The sequence below is a fragment of the Pogona vitticeps genome, chromosome 5, assembly GCF_051106095.1.
Source record: "Pogona vitticeps strain Pit_001003342236 chromosome 5, PviZW2.1, whole genome shotgun sequence".
Classification (NCBI taxonomy): domain Eukaryota; kingdom Metazoa; phylum Chordata; class Lepidosauria; order Squamata; family Agamidae; genus Pogona; species Pogona vitticeps.
The window spans coordinates 96,008,935-96,035,000 of NC_135787.1; the positions used below are offsets into that span (position 1 = coordinate 96,008,935).

The window sequence follows — 26,066 nt, forward strand, 5'->3', positions numbered from 1 at the left end:
CATGCTTCCCAGAACAAGAAGGAGATATCCAAATTATACCAAGTTCTATTAAAACAGGTAAAGACTGAAACCACTAAAGCAAAGATGACAGTGAACCTGATAAAGTTTGAGACCTCATAGCAATTAGAACCAGACTACAGAAGGACTAGCCAGCAATGCTGTAATTGGCTAACTTAGAATTGTCTACAGTTTGCACAGACCTAGAAAAATTTTCAGACAAACCTATAGATTTGAGCTTTACACAGAACAGAAAAATAATAGCTCTCCTATCAGTAACAGCAAACCTGTAAACAGACTCACAGAATGCAAGGAAGTTACTGATGTGGTAATTTTCCTAATCAGCTGGTTTTAAGGAGCTCTGTCTGGATGTCAAAACTCCAGATGATTAGATAAGACACAGAAACAGCTCATTATGCGGCATGTCCTTGGCCTGGACCTTCAGATCCGAACTCCCTTGAGACATTGGCTGAAAGGTTGTTGCTTAGCATAGTAAGTCACATCTAGAGTAGGCCCAGTGGAACCTACAGAAGAGTTGACTCATCAAATCCCCACAGATCTATGGGCTTACTCTAGTTGTAACTTACTGTACTAAGCAACAGCATTTCACCCTTTACCTGCTTTGTCTCCTGTCCTCAGAAAAAGCACTTGCTGAGAAAATTAAGCAGCCTTTGCAGCCTAAAACAAGAATGGGGAGAACAGCCTGCAGGATTTGTGTTTCAATACAAAAGAGGGACGTGGTGGCGCTGCAAGAGGGACATGGTGGCACTGCAAGAGGGACGTGGTGGCGCTGCGGGCTAAACTGCAGAAGCCTGTACTGCAGGGTCAGAAGACCAGCAGTCGTAAGATCGAATCCACGCGATGGAGTGAGCTCCCGTCGCTTTGTCCCAGCTCCTCGCCCACCTAGCAGTTCGAAAGCATGCAAATGCAAGTAGATAAATAGGTACCACCTCGGTGGGAAGGAAAAATGGTGTTCCTTAGTCACACTGGCCATGTGACAATGGAAACTGTCTTTGGACAAACGCTAGCTCTACGGCTTGAAAAATGGGATGAGCACTGCCCCCTAGAGTCAGACACGATTGGACTAAAAAATGTCAAGGGGAACCATTACCTTACAAAAGACTTTGGGTTAATTAATTTCTAAGTCCTAACAAGAGACCTTTCATGGTTTACCATTGTCAACAGTCACATAAACTGCATTGAATTAATTCTATGAGGCTGACAACTAGGTTTAACTCTTATACTTAAATTTGAAGAATTCTGGGCGTAGTTCTTAGCACCAGAACTGAATGGAATACAAAGTTGTTAAATGCAAACAACACTATTGGTTATCCAAAGTTTTATTTCAGTAGATTAATATTTTGGTGACAGACCTCATGTACTTATTGGTATGGTTGAACTGTGGGCTCCCAGTGTGGTGCAGTGGATAGAGTGTTGGGCTAATACTATGGAGGATAGAGTTCAAATCCCTGATCAGCCATGGAAACTAACTGGAGGAATGGAACTGGTAAAATCACTCCTTAAATATCTTGCTTACCTTGAAAGCCCTATTAGGGTTGCTATAAGTCAGCTTTGATTTGACAGCACATACACTTGCTTAAATCACTGGAACTCAGAAATCCTCACTGATCTACTGCAGATCACTCAGAGAACTACCAGTACACCCACATAGACAGGAATGAGCCATTTTCTATTAATATATTCTTAGAGTTTATAGCATTATTTTAAAAAATGTAACTCATTCTATTATTTATTGCTTTGGGCCAGCAAAAAGCCAATACAGTATCCATTAGCCCATCTGCAAAATTAGAGTATTGCCATTCCTCATTGCTGATTCATTACTAAAGCAAAAAAGCAGAGTGTGCAGCTTGTATACCACCCCATAGTGCTTAAAACGCTCTTTGGGTGGTTTCCAATTTCATTATGCAGGCTATACATTGCTTCCCCCCCCTCCTTACTGTGACCTCAGATCGATGGAAGACTGAGTTAATCTTGAGCTGGCTACTGGAGGCCATTGGGATTGAACCCAGGTCATAAGTGGAGTCTTGATTGCAGTTTAACCACTGTACCACAAAGCTCCTTACTAGTGCAGCCAGTAGATGAAAATGATCACTTGTATTCTCAAAAGGATCACTTTAAGAGAGATTCTCCCTGCAAAGAGACCCTTTCTGGTGCAATAGGAAAGATGTCTTTCCTACCCTCTCACTTCTTCCTTAGTGAATTCATTTATCCCCTTCCTCTCCCCCTCCCATGCCTACTGTTTGTTTCTGTTCTTTTGTTATATTTCTTTTTATAGCCTGTGTTCATAATTCAACCTTCTGATTTTCCAGCCTTCCACTAATCAGATGCATTTAAAAACAAATAAAGGAATTTAAGATAAATAAGTTGGAGAGGTGGGAAGCATGGAGTTCAGAGTGGTCACAAGTGTCACACTTTGTTAAAAATGGAATACAGCAGCAGTTCCTAACTTTTGCTTTACCATGGAGCCCATTTTACAGATTTGTTAAAGATAAACCTGAGATTTTCTTAATTTTTTGTTGAGGGCAATATATTCAGGAATGACTTTTCAGATTTTTGACAGAAAATATCAGATCATTGATAATCAGTTTTAATACCAGCTGTCCTTCCTATTGGACCTAACAGAAGCAGAAGACATCAAGAAGAGGTGGCAGGAATACACAGAGGAATTATATCAGAAAGATTTGGATATCCCGGACAACCCAGACAATGTAGTTGCTGACCTTGAGCCAGACATCCTGGAGAGTGAAGTCAAGTGGGCCTTAGAAAGCCTGGCTAACAACAAGGCCAGTGGAGGTGATGACATTCCAGTTGAACTATTTAAAATCTTAAAAGATGATGCTGTTAAGGTGCTACATTCAACATGCCAGCAAGTTTGGAAAATTCAGCAATGGCCAGAGGACTGGAAAAGATCAGTCTACATACCAATCCCAAAGAAGGGCAGTGCCAAAGAATGCTCCAACTACTGTACAATTGCACTCATTTCCCACGCTAGCAAGGTTATGCTCAAAATCCTACAAGGTAGGCTTCAGCAGTATGTGGACCGAGAACTCCCAGAAGTGCAAGCTGTATTTCGAAGGGGCAGAGGAACTCGAGACCAAATTGCTAACATGCGCTGGATTATGGAGAAAGCCAGAGAGTTCCAGGAAAACATCTACTTCTGCTTCATTGACTGTGCAAAACCTTTGACTGTGTCGACCACAACAAACTATGGCAAGTCCTTAAAGAAATGGGAGTGCCTGACCACCTTATCTATCTACTGAGAAACCTATATGTGGGACAGGAAGCAACAGTTAGAACGGGATATGGAACAACTGATTGGTTCAAAATTGGGAAAGGAGTACGACAAGGCTGTATATTGTCACCCGGCTTATTTAGCTTATATGCAGAATACATCATGCGGAAGGCTGGACTGGAGGAATCCCAAACCGGAATTAAGATTGCCGGAAGAAATATTAACAACCTCCAATATGCAGATGATACCACTCTGATGGCAGAAAGTGAGGAAGAATTAAAGAACCTTGTAATGAGGGTGAAAGAGGAGAGTGCAAAAAAACGGCTTGAAACTCAACATAAAAAAAACTAAGATCATGGCCACTGGTCCCATCACCTCCTGGGAAATTGAAGGGGAAGATATGGAGACAGTGACAGATTTTACTTTCTTGGGCTCCATGATCACTGCAGATGGAGACAGCAGCCACGAAATTAAAAGACACCTGCTTCTTGGGAGGAAAGCAATGACAAACCTTGACAGCTTCTTAAAAAGCAGGGACATCACCTTGCCAACAAAAGTCCGAATAATCAAAGCTATGGTTTTTCCTGTTGTGATGTATGGAAGTGAGAGCTGGACCATAAAGAAAGCTGACCGCCGAAGAATTGATGCCTTTGAAATGTGGTGCTGGAGGAGACTCTGGACTGCAAGGAGAACAAACCTATCCATTCTGAAGGAAATCAACCCTGAGTGCTCACTGGAAGGACAGATCCTGAAGCTGAGCTCCAATACTTTGGCCATCTCATGAGAAGAGAAGACTCTCTGGAAAAGACCCTTATGTTGGGAAAGTGTGAAGGCAAGAGGAGAAGGGGACGACAGAGGATGAGATGGTTGGACAGGGTCATCGAAGCGACCAACATGAATTTGACACAACTACGGGAGGCAGTGGAAGACAGGAGGGCCTGGCGTGCTCTGGTCCATGGGGTCACGAAGAGTCGGACACGACTAAACAACTAAACGATGACGTCCTTCTTATTGCACTCTACTGTTGCCAACTTTGGGGACATTTAGGCAAAGGGTTTTCAAATTGTGACTTTTTAAAAAAAAGTAAAAAAATTTTATCCTTAAAGACACAAGCGAACATAAATGTACAGCTAATTGGAAATAAATAAAAAACATAGAGAAGACAAGATGTGCATACCTGTTTCGGGGGGGGGGGAGAGGACCTCAGTTTTAACCTCCCTGTTTTCATCCACAGAAATTTAGCATTCATGGATCTAATCCAGATCCTTTAATTACTTTTTAACCCCTAAAATTGCTGCCTTTTAAAGTAACTTCTGAGAATTCTGAAGGAACTATTTGCATATCATAGCACTCTGGTCAATCAGAATATGTCTCCAGAAAGCCCATAGGGCAGGTGCCATGGCCTTCAGTGTGAAAGAAAGCATTTAACTCCTTCCTGGATGTACATTCTTAGTTCCTGGCTGTAGGAAAAATTTTAAAGCTATTTTTAAAAATAGATAATACTGTACAGCAGATCACTCATTTGAGCTGTGAAATTAGTTTTTTCCCTTTGAAGCTTTAAATGATCTCAATGCATGTTTTACCTGATTTACTCATGAGTAAGTTTACAGATCCACATTTTTCATATGAGTTTTAGATGTTATCCTCCCTAAACCATTGTCGGATCACCCACAGACTGCACTACAGAGATCATGGATCCCCCAGTGTGTGGCTTTACAATGGTGCAAAAACATGGATCTGATGCATGGATATCCATGAATCCACATGATTTTGATGTAGGATCATCCCTAAACCACCGCAAAAGGGTCCACTCATAGGCCTCAGTTGTCCCCATAGGTTACACAATAGAAACCATGTATCTCCTTGTGCATGGCTGTGCAATGGTGTAAAAACATGGCTCTAACATGATTTTTATGCATGGTCATCCCCAAACCACTATCCAGTCATAGGCTCATGGGTCCCTCAGCACATGGCTTTGCAGTGGTGGAAAAGCATGGCTTTGGTGCATGGATCCTCATGGATCCACATGGTTTTTATGGAGGATCATGCCAAACCACTGTCCAATCATAGGCCCCATCTCTGCCCACACACTAAAACACAGGAATTGCGTGTCCTTCAACACACGCTTTTGCAGTTGCACAAAAACATGCATCCGAAGCACGGATCCTCATGGATCCACATGATTTTTATACAAGATCATGCTCAAACCACTATCAAATCATCATCATCATCATCATCATCATCATCATCATTAACAATATTTTTTTACCTACCTTTCTATTACATGTGCATCATGTGATAGACTCAAGTTACTCCCTTTTGCTTGAGTGACAGTTTAGGCTTCACTTGATTGAGCACCCACTTTTCTGCTTTTCTGGCTATCTTTATTATCTCTACATTTCAAATGACTTGATTTTTGTCCCTGTCTTTCTTCACTATCTTCCTTTCACATAGTATGCGTGCTTTTTACCTTCTCTTCCAGTGACATTCTTTGCTAACTCTAACTTCTTCCTTTTTTAAAAAATTTCAAAAAGCAGAAGGACATATTTTAGGAAACATGCACAGAACATATCCTTAGAGGTTTTGGTCCAATACAGCTTTTCTTTCTCAGCTAACCTAACTCAAAGAAAGGGATATGAAATTGGAACATAGCTTTCCAGTCTGCGTTTGGTTAAGCAGGCATGGCAACATTAGTTTAACCAAGAGTGTGTATTAAAGGGTGTGTATTAGAGATGGGCATGAATCTTTGTTCAGACGTTCATGCTGTTTCATTTGCCACGCATTCACACACACACAACACTGGCTCCCCCCCATACCAGCTGGTTTGTTCAGCTTTTCTCCTGCTCTTTGTGTGAGCATCCAGTCATAGCAGCAGCATGGACTTCCCTTCTCCGCCTCCTCCAGCAGCTGCCCACTTAAAGGGAGCACTGCAAGAATTCCTGCCCTGCCTCCTCATCTGAGTGGGCAGATGTTGGAGGAGACAGAGAAGGGAAGTCTGTGCTCCTTCTGTGATTAGACGATTGTGTGATGACCAGGAGGAAAGCAGTGCATGACAGCTGGTGAGTGGGAGAGCTGGCAGTGGTGGGAGAATTGAACATGTGGCACCTCTGTTGTCGCACTGATGAAACACCACAGACCTTCAACGTGAGGTTCATTCCCATCTCTAGTGTTTATGTTTCTCCATTGTATGTGTTGTACCTACTCACACCTTTGCTTCACCATTTCATTAAGTCCAAAACAGCCCTTCAAAATATTTTGGCACAAAGGGACAATAGCCAGTTCTCGCTTCCGTCTTCCAGTAACCATAATACAGATCATATGCTCATCTTTTGGAATCCTCTACCACTAGGTAATTCTATATGAGGGAAATTTTCTGACTGAATTTGTGAGTAGCATATGTATATTCAAACTCCCATTTTAAAAAGTCAGGAAATTGTATTCTTTTTTAAAAAAAACCTCTAGTTTATGAATGAGTTGATTTATGTCCCTGTTTTTCAAATGAGTTGATTTATGTCCCTGCTTTTCTTCACTATCTTTCTTTCACATAGTATGGATGATTTTGACCTTGGATTCTAGTGACAATTGTTGCTAACTCCCAGGTCTCCCTTTTTAAATTTCAGAATAACTGCTGGATAACTCAGTGGTTTAGGTATATGGCTGCAGTGCCAGACGCTGGGAGTTCAATTCCCCATATGTGTCCTTAGCATAGGCTGGACTTTATGATCTGTAGGGTCCCTTCCAGCTTTGTAATTCTAAGATTATTATTAAAGGTGAGGGGACTTTTTTTTTGAAAACATGCAAACATGTTTATAGAGCTTTTGGTCCAATACAGCTTTTCTTTCTCAGGTTGCCTACTCCAAGGAAAGGGTTTGGAAATTGGAACATAGCTTTCTAGTCTGCATTCTGCAGAGAGGGCATGGCAACATTAGTTTACCTCAGAGGTTAAAGGGTATGTATGTTTCTCCATTGTACATGTTGCACTTACTCATATCTTTGCTTCGCCATTTTATGAAGTCCATAATATTTTGGCACAGGATAAACAATGCCAAGCCTTACATGGCAAAGGAAAATCTGAATGTTGACAACACCAAAGGAAGCAGTCAATATAGTTTGCAGCATACCTTCTTGTGTTTACTACTGTTTAAACATTTTGATAAACAGCCCTGATAATTGCTTTGTATTTGGGTGTGAAGTGGTTAACTGATGAAAAAAGGAGTCATTTTCTGGGATTTCCTCTTTCTTGGTGTCACTTTGTGAATCATAGTAAGCATAAGAGAGGATCTGTAGACCATCTTGACTGCTGCCAGTGGTGTTGTCAACATTCAAGCTGCCCTTTGCTATCTAAAATTGTGCACAACATTCACATTCATAAACTGGTGGATTTTTGAAGAATTGAATTGCTCTTTAGAGTCTTGTAAAATTCCTTTGAAAAGCTGTTGGGTTTAGGTATAACTTGCTAATTTCTTCTTTTGTTATGTTTTTGCTGAGGCAGTTTCTAATGATATGAACACAATTCTGTCAAGAGATTGTTCAATGTTATCCAGAGTGAGGCTCCCTGTGGTGGCCATATTTTAAAAATTGACAAAGCCATGTCTCTGTGTGATTCCTGTCTCACACATGTTCAGTCCTACTTGTAGGTACGTTTTTGTTGTTTGCATTGTCAGATAATAAGTTCCACTGTTCCAGAAAGTGATTATCTTCTTTGTTGGAGGTGACTGGCTACAAATCAGCTTACGGTGACAAAGATGCATGCCTTTATAAGGGAGTAGACAGAGAGAAAAGGGTCTCCTCTGGTTTCCCAAAATGTCCTTTCCTTGCTCTTGCTCATGTTGACCTTTCTTCAACCCAGACTGATATTTTTAGGGTTGTTGATACTACTTCCTGCCTTCTTAAATATCTTTCTTCACGCTCTATGGGAGAGGAAAGAGAAGATACCTTTCATTTTAGTTTTGTTGGCTCAAGGGAAGTAAAAGGGCAACACTGAGTCCCTGCATCTCCACCTCAGAGAGTGATATAAAATTGCCTTGGATCATACAGGAAGAGTTGCTTCACTGAGTGCAATATTTAATACCACCCTTAAAGCAGACCTCCTGTCCCCATGCAATCTGTCCTGATTTCTCCCATCCAGATCCACCCCCAGACCAAAAAGTCCTGGTCTTGGCACAGGGTAGTTCACATTGTCTGTCTGCCAGAAAAGATGTTGAACCAGTCTGTGCCCTGGACTTGCCAAAAATCAACCTAAAATGCCTTCCAATCACATCCTCAATTAGCTAAAACTAGAATATATATTGTCTTTCCTATCACAATGCATTTCTCTGCTTTCTTGGGATAAGAACTGTGGATGAGATGCTAACAATTCCAGTGTTCAGGGGCAGTTTGCTCTGCTAACAGTCTTGGCCTTTATTAATCAGCATTAATGAAGAAAGACCCCAGCTGAAGTGGTTGTTCTTCCAGATGTACTTACTATATATATATCTTGCAGTGAGAATGGAGCTGGAGAGCATGATGGAGTAGCATAGAGCTATGTGAGCTGTCAAACAAGCAAAACGAAGTTTAAAGGAGCAGAGGAGTGCCTTATTGATATTTTAGTACAGGTCAAGTAATACAGATCCACCTCCTGGGGCGCGGTTTGCCATTATTAGCATCAAAGTTCTCTTGATTATAAATGTGGTTGCCCTGCCCCTGCCCCTGGGGGCTTGGTGTAAAGGCAAAACTAGATGACACTGTTAACTTTTTATTATACGCATCAATCTATAAAAGGCAAATACTACCTGTTTATTCCATATGAGTTTGCCTGAATCCATAGTTGGAAAATTACCCCATTTGGGGGAAATTGCATACCCTAGTTTGTATGTCTGATGTCTCCTTGCTGAGATCTGAAAATATTTTCATGGCTGAAAGATGTCTTCAAAAGAGAAGGAGGGACACATGGACGTTAAGCATGATCTCACCCTGAGAACAGATCAAGAATGCTAGGCAGCGATCCAGAGTTTTAGTCTGTACAATGCAGTGTACCCAAACAATACCATCCTAGGTACAATGGATGAAGAAGCACTTTACACTAACATCCCACACAGAGACAGACTACAGGCTATAATGAATATCTGAAACAAGGAAGAAGCACACAAAATCACCACCATTTTTTAATTTGTATCACACATAGCTGTTTCACCTTTGACAACAAAACTTACCTTCAGAATAAGAGAACTGTGATGGGCACTCACGTGGCCCCACAGTATGCAAACATATTTGTGGCTGATTCTTTCTGAAGTGATGAACCAAAACCCACTCCTCTATTTGAGATACTGATGAGATTTTCTGAGCTGGACCCATGTAAAGGAATCCTTAGAGAAATTCCACCACAATTTCAAAAACTTTCGCCCAAACATCAAACTCGTCCAGGAATAATCTACACAACAGGTGCATTTTTTGAACAGCACTGTAAAACTGTAACATGGGCATCTCAGCACCACACTGTACCAAAGACCTACCAATAGATACACGTACTTGCATGCCTCCAATTTCCATCTTGAACACTCAACAAAATCCATTTACAGCCAATCCCTCAGATAAAATCGCATCTGCTCAGACCTACAAGATAGAGACTTCAAACTCAAGGATGTACAGAATGCACTTCTCAGACTAAAATACCCACCCAATATGATTAACGAAGAAATTAACAGAGCAAGATGGATACCAACCTACTTTCAGGGATAGACCCAGAAAGGAAAATAACTGAACACCACTAGTTGTCACTTTCAGTTCACAACTAAAACCATTCACATGCATCATAAATGATCTCCAATCCATCCTCAATAAGAACACTTCACTCTTCAAAGTCTTGGTTGTAGGCCAATAATCGCATACAGACAACCATCCAATCTAAAACAACTTCTGCTACACAATGGACTATGTAACACTGATACAAAGATGGGAACAAAACCTTGCTCCAAACCCAGATGTCAGCTCTGCCCCCACATTTATTTTGGCAACACAATTACTGGACGTAACAACGTCACAGACAATATCAAAAGTATTTTACCTGTTCCTCTACCAATGTTATTTATGCCATCCTTTCCCAACAATGCCCATCTGCCCTCTACACAAGACAAATGGGTCAATCTCTATGCAAATGGATTAATGGACATAAATCAAACATCAGGAATGGCAATGCACAGAAACTGGTTTCACATCATTTTAATTTACCAGAACATTCCACACACAATTTGAAAGTGACCATCCTAGAAAAGGGAAATTACAGGACATGAATCCAGAGAGAAACAGCTGAAATAAAATATATATGCATGCTAAACACACACATCAATGGATTTAATATAAGCCAGGGCTTTTTAGGGCACTACAAAATATAAACAGCACAAATATTGTACTATACTGCATCTTCCAGGTATTTCGTCGCTAACAGATCCACCTCTGAAACTTTAAAAGTAAAACAGTTTCTTTACCCTGCTTTTTTGTTCATCCATTGCCTGGGGGTAATTCACACACCATTGCAACTGATTACAAAGGAAAGTGTGTAGTGAGAGTTGGGGGTTTATTAGCAACTGTAAAAAGCCAGTCTAACCAGTGTTCATGTTGTTCTACCATTGTTATTTTATGATAGATGTCCTCATACCCTTTACAGTACAAGCTTCAATGAAATACCTGCCATATCACCAGAATGATTTTCTTACCAACCAACCAACCAACCACGATCTCTGTATTTTTTATCTATATTTTGATGCTATGTATAAATATTTGCCATGCTACATCCCTTTCTTGTATGTCTGATAAAGTGGACTTGCCCATGAAAGCTCACATTCAAAAATATAACAATTAGTTTTTAAGGTGCCACCACATTTTTGTCTTTTTATTTGTTATTTTATTTTTTATTATATTTTAAAACTTTTATTTTGTTTCACCTATAATGTTTGCATAGACTTACATCGCTACCTCTTCTATAGCTACAGCCATATAGTAATGTCAGGATGATCCAGGGTCTCAGAGTATAGTATGGTATGGTATGGTATGGTATGGTATGGTATGGTATGGTATGGTATGGTATGGTATGGTATGGTATAGTATAGTACAGTGGTGCCTCGCACAATGAGCGCACCGTACAACGACGAATTCGCATAGCGATCCCTTTTTTGGGATCGCTAATGCGAAGGCATACCGGCAGCCCCAATGGGCAAAACTCGCATTGCAAAGATCGGTAAGCATTTCACTTACCGATCTTCGCATTGCGATGTTGGGAAATCAGCTGATTGGCGGCTCCAAAATGGCCGCCGTGCGACCCAAAATGGCCACGCACAGCATTTTTGCGCCCTGCCCTCGCTTACCGAGGGCGCGAAAATGGCTGCCGGATGGGGGAAACTTCGCTAAACGGTGAGTACAGAAGCCATTGGAACGCATTAAACTAAGTTTAATGCGTTCCAATGGCATTTTCCGTTCCGTTTAGCGATGTTTCCCCATAGCAATGCGGGGCACCACTGTATAGTATAGTATAGTATAGTATAGTATAGTATAGTATAGTATAGTATAGTATAGTATAGTATAGTATAGTATAGTACAGTACAGTACAGTACAGTACAGTACAGTATAGTATAGTATAGTATAGTATAGTATAGTATAGTATAGTATAGTATAGTATAGTATAGTATAGTATAGTATAGTATAGTATGATATATTCCTATTTACTGGGTTATAATCATTTCTCTATTTCAAATGTGCCCTGTAACTTGGGGATGCCACAGCAGGTGCAAGTGCAGACTACCAAGGTCCATGGATGGGTGTGCGCAGCCTACAGACCTCTGGAACGCACCCATTCCACTCCGTAGCAAGAACTGTGCCTTTAGTTTCACTCTTTTTTCCTTTCTGCTCTTCAAACAATTTATGAAATGTTCTTATCCAGTAGCTGCTAAGTTTGCATAGAAGCAATTTGCTGAAGAACTTGGTCAAGAGAGAGAGAAATGTCTAAAAGTCTAAGTAAGTAATGTCTGAAATCCAGTAGGAAGTAGCAACCAGAGTAGGTCCATTGAATCAACAGAACTTACATAAGTGTTGATTAATCAAATCCTGGTTGATTCAGTGGTACTACTTGTGATTTACTACTGGATTTCAGCCAATATCAATTGGCTCATCCATGTGACATTTTAATGAGAAAGTTCATATAGGAGACTAGTTTTTAAGGTATCTAGGTATTAAGCTGCGTAAATAAGCACCAGTGAAGCTGAATTGTGTTTACAATTGGACAGTATAACAGTATAAATGGACTGGTCAGTTCTGCTGATTCAGAGTTTAATTCTCTAATTAGTTAAGCATTAGAATCAGGAGATGTAATACCAGGAAAAAAGGCATTCTTGCTGCTAATGCGCATGGATTTCTCCTGAATCAGGTTTTAGTAAATCCCAAGTACAGGAACTTATCATATCAGACCTCATAAGCTATGACCTCAAAGAGAATCTGCACTCAAGTGCTGCCTGACTATGCAGGCTTTTTTCCTACTTTTCCTACTTTTCTTTCAGCCACATTTGATAATGTTCGAATCCAGGATAAAACTTCATTTTAAAAAAAAAAAAAAGGGGGTGGGCAGACACACCAAAACAACCAACCAACCAAAAATCACATTGATGACATTAAAAAGACAGGATCTGATTGTAATCTTTCACCTTGGATCAAATGCCATTGAAAACAGTGGTGCTTGCTTGTAAGTGAATGGGTTCAAGCGGTAGAATGTAGGTGGGGTCTCTGGCAGTGGAGAATGTGCTTTGCATGCAGAATGGCCCTGGTACAATTCACGGTGTCTCAAGGTGGGGCATCCTGAGGTCAGTATCCTGCCTGAAACCAAGGTGGGCTGCTACCAGTCTCTATAAAAAAAGAAAACATGCTTGATTTTCCAAAGAACTGAGGCAGCTTCCTAAGGTGGTAACGCATTGGATGAAATCCTGTTGCTTAGTCTAATACATCATGCTAGAATAAACCCATTAAATCAGTAGGATTTGGTGAGTCAACTCCTCTGTAAATTCCATTCATTGAAATGGGCTACTTTAGATGTGACTTCAACATAGCAACTTACTGCACCATAACAGGATTTCAGCCACTGAGTTTTTCAGCAGGCTGAAATGCAATATGTAATGTTTAATTATAAGTGCAAACAATTTGGCAAAGAAATGTTAAACTGCTAGCATACAGAAGGAATTCCATCAGAGAAAAGGATAACAGTATGTGGTCACTGCTTTATTGTTTCCCACTTTCTCTGACTTCCTTTATGCTAAGGGCCACAATCAATACAAAACATCAACAGCATCATCTCACTCAGTTGCCAGCAAATAGTATCTGTTAATGCCCTGGATCTGTTCCAGTCGGGCTTCAGGCCACACCATGGTACAGAAATGGCATTGGTCGCACTGTTGGATGACCTGTTCAGGGAGGCTGACGGGGGGGGGGGAGTCCTTGTTGGTCCTCCTCGATATCTCAGTGGCCTTTGATACCTTTGGCCACGGAATCCTCCTGAGTTGGGAATCGGTGGCCTCGGAATCCTCTCTGAGTTGGGAATCAGTGGCCTGGCTCTTGCCTGGCTCCGTTCCTTCTTGGAAGACCGTCCCTAGAGAGTGCAGATTGGGGAGGGTGTTTTGGCCCTGTGGAGTCTCAACTGTGGGGTTCCGCAGGGCTCGATCATCTCCCCAATGCTGTTTAATATCAATATGAGGCCGCTGGGTGGGGTCATCAGGGGCTGTGGGGCCTCGTGCCATCGGTATGCTGATGACACTCAGCTCTACATCTCCTTTTCACCTACTTCAGTGGATGCCGTTCTGTCCCTTCAGTGCTGTCTGGAGGCTGTACTGCAATGGATGCAAGGGAATGGGCTGAGGCTGAACCCAGACAAGATGAAGGTCCTGATTGGTGGTTTGGGAATCTCCCTCTCTTTTGGAGGGGGTGATTCTCACCGTGAAGAGTGAGGTTCGCAGCTTAGGGGTCCATCTGGATCCGGCGCTCACCATGGAAACCCAGGTGGCGTCAGTGATCCTCTCCGCCAATTACCATCTGTGGCGGATTGCCCAGCTGTGTCCCTATCTTGATGGTGGGGTGCTCACCACTTTGGTCCATGGCTTGTAATCTCGAGATTAGACCACTGCAATGCGCTCCACATGGGGCTACCTTTGAGACTGATGCGGAAGCTTCAAATGGTGCAGAACGCGGCGGCCAGACTTCTTAGTGGGATGAGAAAACATCAGCATATCTCTCCCACACTGGCTGCCTTGCATTGGCTGCCCATTCATTTCTGCATTGATTTCAAAGTGTTAATGATGACTTATAAAGCCCTAAATGGTTTAGGACCTCGATACCTAGCGGAATGCCTTCTCCCACCTAGATCTACTCGAATCACTCGTTATAGCCAGGAAAGACGGCTGAGGGGCCTAATGGCAAGGGAGGCCCAGAAAGAAAGAACATGAAACCGGGGCTTCTCGGCAGTGCCCTCCCCCCGCCTCTGGAATAGTCTCCCCTCAGAGATTCGCCTGGCTCCCTCGCTGGGTGTTTTTAAGAGCCAACTTAAGTCCTGGCTCTTTAGGCAGGCCTTCCCTCCTGTCACTACTTGATCCTTATTCCTCTGTTTTATTTTTCCCGTCTTAATTTTTTCATTTGAGTTGTATCTTCCCAACTTGAACGATATTATTATTGTTGTTTAAATTGTTGTATAAATTGTTTTTGTGATATTTTATTGTAAGCCACCCAGAGTAGACGTCTAAATGGGCGGGGTATAAATTGAACAAACAAACAAATAAATAAATAAATTACTCTGGCACTCTGAAAGGTAACATCTTCAGACTTGTTTTCAAAGGGCCCTGGAACCACATTCCTCTGTATTCCACCTCTGTTGTTCCACTATCAACTCACTTTCTGTCTTATAGGATATTTAGTATTTCTTGTTCAGTACACACTAATGCAATTAAAAAAAAACTTTTCCCCCTGCAGCTGACATCATTTCAACGGTTGAATTCAACCACACAGGGGAATTGTTGGCAACAGGAGACAAAGGAGGCCGAGTTGTTATATTTCAAAGGGAGCCAGAGGTAAGTTTTTTTTAAGAATATCAAAATAAGTCTCTTGTTATGATACTTAACTGCAGATAATCCTGCCTGGTTTGACTAAGCTCCAGTAATACTTACATGAGCTTCCTCAAAGCCATTAACCCGCAAAAGTCCTTTTTGTATGACACAATCCAGAAGCAGCTCTTTTCCTGTTCTTGGAGGGAGGACAGGGATGGTGTTTTCGGGATCCATGACCCACACCTCACACAATCTTACAAAAATTGTGTGGCTGTTTTATTCAAAAGCTTGCCTTCCAATGGCCATTTAAAAATACGTTTTAAATTAAGGGGTGGAGGGGGGGACTCTAGGCGTTATGGAGGCTCTCAAAACTAGGTAAAATTACTCCCAGTAGGTTGAAAAATCCATTAGTCAGTGTTAGACATTCATAATGGGGAAACTGACTTACTGGTATTAACATTTTAAATGGAAAGAGCTTAACTTGTTATGTTTATGTTGCGAACACATTAATTAAAATGTTAGCTTTAGGTGTTCTCTGCAAAAGGTACACATCAGTCCACACACACTTTCCCATCCCCATTTAAAAGTAAAGTTAAGCTTGTTGGTTCTAATATTGGCCATAAAAAGATACTTGGGCTATAATACCCATATCTTGATCATATTTTTCAAAATGATCCATGGAAGACTGAAGCTTTTTATCAGTATGGAGCCGTCCTGTCAAATTGCTTGTGAGTGCAATAGCAATTGCTTGCAGTGACCTCAAAAGCTACAGTATTTGGGAAGGTGGGATAATGGGGAAGAAAGCAAAGGCTCCAATCAAGACTCCACTTTCAATTGAATCTTCTTCTAATGTTGGGATGAAGAACTTTACTTGGAAGTGGGCAGTTGGAACTTGGTTCCTGACTTTGATCACCTCAGCTGTAACTCCTAGATGTACTGAGAATTGCAACAAATTCTTGCTTGTAACTAAGGTTTCTGGGTGTTCTAATCCAAATACTTTCATAGGACCAGGGTTGGGGGCTACCTAGTATACCATATAGTTTCCCAAAGTGTGTATGTCTGCGTGCCTTTCACTTTGGGAATTATAGAGTGACGCATGGTCTCTGTAGATGACCTTTCAAAAGTAACTCATTACAAACCTTATTTTTATAAGATTAGATTTTAAGAGTCTTTTCTTCCCTTTACCCCAGAAAAGTAAAGATTATAATGTTAATCCTTTTAATTCTGTCATGTTATTTATAGATTCTGGTATTGATTGATACAGCAGAGAACTGAGCTGAACTTGGCAGGCATGAAATCTGCTGTGTGGCACTCAAGAAATGGGAAGTGTTTCACTGGCACTGACTCATAGGCTGGCATCTATAATAGTACTAAACTATGTTCTCTAAGTTTGGAGGAGAAATGACCAAATAAAGAATTACATTTGCCATATTAATTCTGGAAATCAGGCTCGTAAAAATTTCCCAAATTGTATTTCAGCTTCCATGCAAAAAATGCCCTCCCCAAAGGGATGTGTACAGTGGTGCCTCGCATTATGATGTTAATTCGTTCCAGCAAAATCGCTGTAAAATGAAAACGTCATAATGCGATTTTAAAAATCCCATAGAAACGCATTAAAACCTGATTAATGCATTCCTAGGGGCTTGAAACTCACCGTCCAGCGAAGATCCTCCATAGCGCAGCCATTTTCGCTGCCTGTGCAGTGAGGAATCTGTGCCAGAAAAGAGCGGTCGGCCATTTTCTTTACTTGGCGGCCATTTTGAAACCGCTGATCAGCTGGCCGAAAATCATCGCTTTGCGATGATCGGTTCCCAAAGCAGGGAAGTGATCATCGCAAAGCGAAATTCCCCCATCATTTTGCGATCACAAAAACATCCACGTCTTGCAATTTCGTAGTCAAATGGAGCGCCCGTTAAGCGAGGCACCTCTGTATATTAAATTCAGACTGTTTTATCATTCAAGATTAAATATTTATTTAAAATATTTTAACCTGCCTTTCTCTTTAAAAAGGACCCAAGACAGCTTCCAACAATTAAAAGACAGTATTTAAGTTAGTAACAATGAATATGCAATACTTAAAATGTTCAATGACTACAAAACCAAAAAAACTTCATGACCCAGTAAATTCACTTCCAGAAGCCACAAATCTAGACCTCCTTACTAACCTACAAGCTGAGAATTGAATTTTCCTTAATTCCTGAAAATAGAACCTCATGTAAATGTAAAGATAGCTCATTTGTGGATTACATAAAAAATTAGGATATTATACTATTACAGGACATATGGGCTGTAGACCAAGTTTTGCTAGGAGGGTATAAGGTGTATTGCAAACCCTGCAATTAAGGTCAATAACAAAGGGAGACCAAGTGCTGGCCTAGCTGCCATGGTTAAAACTATCTTAAATTCAGAGTATATTGAATTGTGTATCTCTCAGTGTCATCTATTGGCTATTAAGATTCGTACTTCTAACAAAGTATTGATTCTAGTCAATATATACATGTCTTAATAATCTACAGCAGTTTCAACAGTGTGACTCCTTAACCAAATGCATGGAGGATCTTGAGAGGAGGTTCCCACTGGCTGAGTTCATCTTGGCAGGTGATTTCAATGCCAGGGTGGGAAAAGATGATCGGATATTTCTGAAAGCGTTAGATGTGAATTGTGATACTTCTCTTCTCACCTGTTGCACCTTCAGCAGACAGTCCAAGGACCATGTCTGTAATACAGTGGAAGTCTCATTAGCTAACCTGTGCATCCAATTCAATTTAATTAGTCTGCACCGCCTTTTTCCACCTTTGGCGGATTGCCCAGCTACGACCTTACCTAGACATGGGGGCACTCACTACCTTAGTACATGCGCTCGTAATTTCTAGATTAGACTACTGTAACACGCTCTACGTGGGGCTTCCTTTGAAGCTGATGCGGAAACTTCAACTGGTGCAGAATGCGGCGGCCAGACTCCTTACTGGAGTGAGAAAATATCAACATATCTCTCCTACTCTGGCCATGCTGCACTGGCTGCCCATCCGTTTCCGCATTGACTTCAAAGTGTTAATGCTTACATATAAGGCCCTAAACGGTTTAGGACCTCGATACTTGGCGGAACGCTTACTCCCAACTAGTTCTACCCGTGTCACCCGCGCGAGCCAGGAGGTGAGGCTGAGGAGCCTGACGCCGAGGGAGGCCCGGAAAGAAAGAACTAGAAACCGGGCCTTCTCAGCAGTGGCTCCTCGCCTCTGGAATAACCTACCTCCGGAGATTCACGCTGCACCCTCGCTGAGTACTTTTAAGAACCAACTAAAAACGTGGATGTATAGGCAGGCCTTCCCTTCCAGTTAATTCCTGTCCTCTTTCCTTTTTTTCTCTCTTTATTTGATTTATTTTGTATTTTTTCCATTGCAAAATCATTTAATTAATTAATTGTTATAAATTTTTCTTGAACCTGTTATGTTTTATGTTGTAAGCTGCCTAGAGTGGTCGAAATGACTAGATAGGCGGGGTATAAATAAATTAAATAATTAAATAATTAAATAATTAAACAACAACAACAACAACAACAACAACAACAACAACAACAACAACAACAACAACAACAACAACAACAACAATAATAATAATAATAATAATAATAATAATAATAATAATAATAATAATAATAATAATAATAATAATAATAATAATAATAATAATAATAATAATAATAATAATAATAGGTTCAGCAGAATTCCTGGATACACTCATATAGCCATCCAGGGTTCCAGTGTCATTGATTATATTTTGATATAACTTTCTCTGAAACCATGTGTGGCACATTTTGGGGTGGATTTGCAGAGACGGCCTTAAGAGTCAATGTGAGGGCTGCCTCCCTAACTCCATGGAACGAGTCAGCAATTGTGATCAAAACTAACTGGAGTAACTTAACATTACAAAATTTCCAAAAATTACTATCAAGTAATGAGTGTAACAACAGTTTGACTTCTTTCATGAATGTGAAAGAACATCTTGAAAAAAATCCAAGCTTTCAATGATTTTATTCAGCTCTTATGCTCTGTGTTAGGGTGTGCACCAACCTCCTTAAGGTGTAGCAATTCTACACATAAAAGATCCTGGTTTGATTTGGATTGTAGGATCCTGAAAGAATGTATCCGTAACTCCTATAGAACATATAGACAGTTGGGCACCCCTCAAACACTATTTAAATATCTGTCCCTTAAAAAAATGTTTAAAGGATTGTATAAAAGAAAAAAAGGCAAAGCTTTATTTTAGAGCAATGGAACATGCTACTATAGACAGTGACCCTGAAAAATAACAAGCTTTTCTGGCCATTTTGGCTGGTTTTTCTAAGACGGAGGGGCATGACCCTGCCAAAATATCATCCAAAAGATGGGTCCTATATTTTTCCAAGCTCCTCTTTAACAAAGATATACCACCAAGTGCCCTCTCCACCTTTTCTACAATCAATCTCACACCCTGGCCTCCAGTATCTACTGATGAGGTTAAAGATCTAATAACCCAATTAAAAGCGGGAAAAGCAGCTGGCCCCGATCCTATTCCACCAGACTTCGTGAAATGTGACCCGGATTGGTGGGCTTCAATACTTGCTCCCCTCTTTTCTGTTATAGACAACACTGGGTCAATTCCTAAAGCCTGGGCCAATGCCATTGTGGACCCAATTTATGAAAATGGGGATCCCTCCCTCCCAGAAAATTATAGGCCAGTTAGCTTACTATCAGTGATTAGGGAATTTTATTCAAAATACCTATTAAAAAACTAACCTCTTAGACTGAGAATCAATCTATTCTTGGCCCTGAGCAAGCTGGTTTTAGGAAGGGCAAGTCCACAACCGACAATTGCTTGATACTCTTGCACCTTCTTTTGTTCGTTTAGTCATTTAGTCGTGTCCGACTCTTCGTGACCCCATGGACCAGAGCACGCCAGGCCCTCCTATCTTCCACTGCTTCCCGGAGTTGGGTCAAATTCATGTTGGTTGCTTCACAGACACTGTCCAACCATCTCATCCTCTGTCATCCCCTTCTCCTCTTGCCGTCACACTTTCCTAACATCAAGGTCTTTTCCAAGGAGTCTTCTCTTCTCATGAGATGGCCAAAGTATTGGAGCCTCAGCTTCAGGATCTGTCCTTCCAGTGAGCACTCAGGGTTGATTTCCTTTAGAATTGATAGGTTTCTTCTCCTTGCAGTCCAGGGGACTCTCAAGAGCCTCCTCCAGCACCACAATTCAAAGGCAGCAATTCTTCGGCGGTCTGCTTTCTTTATGGTCCAGCTCTCACTTCCATACATCACAACAGAAAAAACCATAGCTTTGACTATTCGGACTTTTGTTGGCAAGGTGATGTCTCTGCTTTTTAGGATGCTGTCAAGGTTTGTCATTGCTTTCCTCCAAGAAGCAGGCATCTTTTAATTTCGTGGCTGCTGTCTCCATCTGCAGTGATCATGGAGCCCAAGATAGTAAAATCTGTCACTGCCTCCATATCTTCCCCTTCAATTTCCCAGGAGGTGATGGGACCAGTGGCAATGATCTAGTTCCTCTGCCCCTTCGGAATCCAGCTTGTACTTCTGGGAGTTCTCGGTCCACATATTGCTGAAGCCTACCTTGTAGGATTTTGAACATAACCTTGCTAGCGTGGGAAATGAGTGCAATTGTATGGTAGTTGGAGCATTCTTTGGCACTGCCCTTCTTTGGGATAGGGATGTAGAGTGATCGTTTCCAGTCTTCTGGCCACTGTTGAGTTTTCCAAACTTTTGGCATATTGAATGTAGCACCTTAACAGCATCATCTTTTAAGATTTTAAATAGTTCAACTGGAATGTCATCACCTCCACTGGCCTTGTTGTTAGCCAGGCTTTCTAAGGCCCACTTGACTTAACTCTCTAGGATGTCTGGCTCAAGGTCAGCAACTACATTGTCTGGATTGTCCAGGATATCCAAATCTTTCTGATATAATTCCTCTGTGTATTCTTTCCACCTTTTCTTGATGTCTTCTGCTTCTGTTAGGTCCCTCCCATTTTTGTCCTTTATCATGTTCATCTTTGCACAAAATGTTCTTCTAAATATCTCCAATTTTCCTGAACAGATCTCTGGTTTTTCTTTTTCTGTTATTTTCCTCTATTTCTTTGCATTGTTCATTTACAAAGGCCCTCTTGTCTCTCCTTGCTATTCTTTGGAAGTCTGCATTCAATTTTCTGTAGCTTTCGCTATCTCCCTTGCATTTTGTTTCCCTTCTCCTCTCTGCTATTTGTAAGGCCTCATTGGACAGCCACTTTGCTTTCTTGCATTTCCTTTTCTTTGGGATGGTTTTTGTTGCTGCCTCCTGTACAATGTTATGAGCCTCTATCCAAAGTTCTTCAGGCTCTCTGTCCACCAAATTGAGTTCCTTAAATATGTTCTTTACTTCCACTGTGTATTCATAAGGGATTTGATTTAGATTATACCTGAGTAGCCCAGTGGTTTTTCCTACTCACTTCAGTTTAAGCTTGAATTTTACTATGAGAAGCTGATGATCAGAGCCACAGTCAGCTCCAGGTCTTGTTTTTGCTGACTTTATAGAGCTTCTTCATCTATAATCAATCTGATTTCGATATTGCCCATCTGGTGATGTCCATGTATAGAGTCGCCTCTTCGGTTGTCGGAAAAGAGTGTTTGTGATGACCAGCTTGTTCTCATGACAAAACTCTATTTCCCTTTGCCCTGCTTCATTCTGAACTCCAAGGCCAAACTTCCCTGTTGTTTCTTTTATCTCTTGGCTCCCTACTTTAGCATTCCAGTCCCCTAGAATGAGAAGAACATCTTTCTTTGGTGTCAGTTCTAGAAGGTGTTGTAAATCTTCATAAAATTGTTCAATTTCAGTCTCCTCAGCAATGGTGGTTGGTGCATAAACTTGCATTATTGTGATGTTGAAAGGTCTGCCTTGGATTTGTATTGACATCATTCTATCATTTTTGAGATTGTATCCCATTACAGTTTTTCCCACTCTTTTGTTGACTATGAAGGCTACTCCATTCCTTCTACGGGATTCTTGCCCACAGTAGTAGATATGATAATCATCTGAGCTGAATTTGCCCATTCCTGTCCATTTTAATTCACTGACACCCAGGATGTTGATGTTTATTCTTGCCATCTCCTGTTTGACCACCTCCAGCTTCCCAAGGTTCATAGGTCTTGCATTCCAGGTTCCTATGCAGTATTTTTCTTTGCAGCATTGGATTTTCCTTTCACTTCCAGGCATGTCCACAGCTGAGCATCCTTTTGGCTTTGGCCCAACCACTTCATTAGCTCTGGAGCTACTTGTACTTGTCCTCCGCTCTTCCTCAGTAGCATGTTGGACGCCTTTCGACCTGAGGGGCCCATCTTCCAGCGTCTTATCTTTTAGCCTTTTGTTTCTGATCATGGGGCGTTCTTGGCAAAGATACTGGAGTGGCATTGCCATTTCCTACTCCAGGTGGATTGCGTTTAGTCGGAACTCTCCATTATGTCCTGTCCGTCTTTGGTGTCCCTGCACGGCATAGCCCATAGCTTCTCTGAGTTACTCAAGCCCCTTTGCCACGACAAGGCAGCAATCCATGAAGGGGTTGCACCTTATTAATAAAACAAAATATGCTAATGCCAAACTGTATGTGGACTTCCTTGATTTAAAGGGAGCTTTCGATTCAATAGATAGACAACTATTATGGGACAAATTGGCAAATTTGGACATTGGTAAAAGACTGCTCCTCCTCATAAAAGGTTTATACTCTGCTGCACCTTCTTTTGTTCGTTTAGTCATTTAGTCGTGGACTAGCTAGATGTGTGCCCTACTGGAGTCCAGAGTATCTTTAATACAGATTGTACCTTGGTTGAGATCATTCAAATTTTGGTCAAGTATCCATTACAATTCAAACATGGACAGTTTATTATACCAGCTTTTGCGGGACTCTGTTTGGGTCAACGGTCCTCTTGAAAAAAATGAAATCAATTGGTATAGAAAATGACTACCTTGGAACTCTAAGTCAAGAGCTACCTTTCCAAATTATTAAAAGAAGAATTTTTGATTTTGAATTCCAGGACATTTGTAGTGCTGCCAATAAATTCTGTTCACCATTGTTTTTCCATATTCCTCCTAAAATAGGTAAACCTGCTGCCTACCTTCCCTTGCTGAAATGCCCCAAAAACATAGGGCCTTTTCTTTGGCCAGATGCAATGTCATGCCTACTGCTATATTATATGGCAGATTAAATGCAGTTCCCTATTCTCAAAGGCACTGCCCATGTGAACAGGGGTGCTGGAAACCCTTGTTCATATGTTTTTGCACAGCTCACTTCACTTGATTGGCCAATCAATGTTGATAGCCCCAATTTTATTAAAGTTGGAAGGGAGGTCAGATCTTCATAAAGTTCACTATATGCTGATGGCCAAGGTGAAAGACATTGTAGAAAGAGTCAGAGACTTCCTTGATATATTGTTAAGAGACGAACCCTTGTCCCTTTAAGGATGTCTAACACTTTTTTGCCCTTTTGATGCCTATATATGTAGTTACCTAACAAACCATCATGATTATGTCCAATTTCTACTTATGCCAATAAAGTAGATTTTAAAGTAGGTTTTATCTATCTACCTACTTAAAATGTTCAATGACTACAAAACCAAAAAACCAAAAGTGACACCAAAACACATTCAGAGCAGTGTGGCACAACAATCCATTTTAAAAACCTCACTTGGCAGCCATCCATGCAGGGAAAGCTTGCCTGAGGAGAAAGGTATTTGCCTGCTTCTGGAAGGACAGTAAAGATGGGGCTAGTCTAGCCTCATGTGGGAGGTCCAGAGACTGGGAGCATCAACAGAGAAGGCCCTCTCCTGTGTCTCCACCAAATGCACCTGTGAAGGTGGTGTGACTGAGAGAAAGGCTTTTCCTGAAGATTTTAAGACTCGAGCAAGCTCATAAAGGGAGATGAGATCCCTCAGATAGCTTGGGCTTTAGGGCTTTATGGTTTAGAACCATTGCTTTGGATTCTGCCCCGAGAATGGATTGGCAGCCAGTGGAGCTGCTGTAACAGATTTTATAAACATAAATCTCCAGACTAAGTGGGATTTCTTCAGTGTAGGCAACTCAAAACCTATGTAAGAGAATAATAATATTATAAGTAATCATAAGATTACCAAGACTTCACCTGTCCTTTTTGTTTCTGGGTTATAAGACATGGCTTTTTAAAAAGTTCCTGGGGTGGAATAGGGATTCTTGTCCTACCTTTGAATAATTTAACTGGTGGGCTGCCCTGGTAAATTAGCGAATACCTCTTAATAATGTAAGAAGAGCCCTAGTGGATCAGACTAAAAATTTGTCTAGTCCAGCATTTTATTCATGGTCTAGTCAGCCAGCTGCCTATGGGAAGGATACTCACAAGCGGAGCATGGCTACAGCAATATCCACCTGCTCATGCTCTCCAGCATCTAGAACCCAGAAGCATGCTCTCTCTGACATTGGGGGGTGGGGATACATATCCATCATCACTACTAGCCACTAGAGGTGGACACAAACTTCTGTTCCCAGCTCTGCCTCCTTCTGTGAGCACCCACTCAGTGGCAGTGCCCAGAAGGGCCAGGTGGGGAAGCCAGTGGGCACCCGCCAGAGGAGACGGGACTGGAAACTGCTGAAGAGCTGTTTATCCAAAGGATTGAACAGGCATGAACTGACAAACCGGCAGTTCATGTCAATTTCTGCTAGCTACCATTCATTTTAACAACCCCCCCCCAAACCATCCAAGTTGACAGTCATCAGTATCAGTAATTCCAGTAGTTAAACTTTGTGCTGTATGAAACAGCATTCCCTTTAATTTATCCTGAAACTTCTACCATACAGCTTCAGTGCATTACCCCAAGTATTATGACTGACAATATTTTCTTCTTTATCCATATCCCATAAATTTTTGAACCCTTCTAACATGTCTCCTTTTACTTTCTTTATTCTGTGCTCGCCATCCTATTAGTTCCTCAAAGGGGAGTTGTTCCAGACTTGGATCATTTTGGTTTATATGGAGTATGCACCTGTATTGCTTATCTTGTCCATAGCACCTAGTAAACCATTTGCCCTTCCAATTTTCTCCCAACAGAGGGCAGCTATTTTACGGGAAGAGGGCCTGCAAATGGTCCTGGCTTCCTCCCACCCCCCACCCCCCGCAAGAGATGAATTTCAGAATCTGAATTATTTGGTCTGGAGTCCAAATAATGCATGTTATACAAATCACTTCATGCCTTTCTTCTGTTGTCTTATTGAATTTTTAAAATATTGTCATTCCATTGTGTGGAGGCATAAAAATGAAGGAAGTGTACATGTGGGCAAAATAATTAAATAGAAGCCAGGGTAGAGTTGGTGCTTGTCTAGAATTGTTTTTATTGGGTCTTGAATGCTAACATTAAAAAAAAATCAATAGTTTTTTCTTCTTCATTTGACATTCATGAGACAGCTTAAGACTATTGTATAGGACTCAGTGGTCCCCAACCTTGGGCCTCCAGGTGTTCTTGGACAACAACTCCCAGAAGCCTTCACCACCTCCTCTGCTGGCCAAGATTTCTGAGAGTTGAAGACCAAGAACATCTGGAGGCCCAAGGTTGGGGACCACTGGAGAGGTTACATTAAGGAAACAACATCCTCACTTCTTGGGCTAGGCTGGCCACATCTATTACTATTGTGGTAAAAACAAGGGTAGATTTGTTTCTGCCCTCCATCCTGACAATGGACAACTGTTTGTGTGGGAATATACCAATTCTGCCCTTTTTTGG

General features: G+C 41.3%; 1 protein-coding gene across 4 annotated transcripts in view; it reads left to right on the forward strand.

Moving 5' to 3' along the window:
- Positions 1 to 26,066, forward strand: part of PPP2R2C (protein phosphatase 2 regulatory subunit Bgamma) — an 83,951-nt gene that overhangs the window by 29,048 nt on the left and 28,837 nt on the right. For 3 of the 4 annotated variants that reach the window (XM_020811224.3, XM_020811225.3, XM_020811223.3), the window contains one exon: positions 15,224 to 15,321. In XM_020811224.3, coding sequence (XP_020666883.1) covers positions 15,224 to 15,321 — 98 coding nt within the window. Of the gene's footprint in view, positions 1 to 7,096; positions 7,200 to 15,223; positions 15,322 to 26,066 lie in introns of all 4 variants that reach the window. The other variant, XM_073000980.2, reaches the window with a different exon arrangement.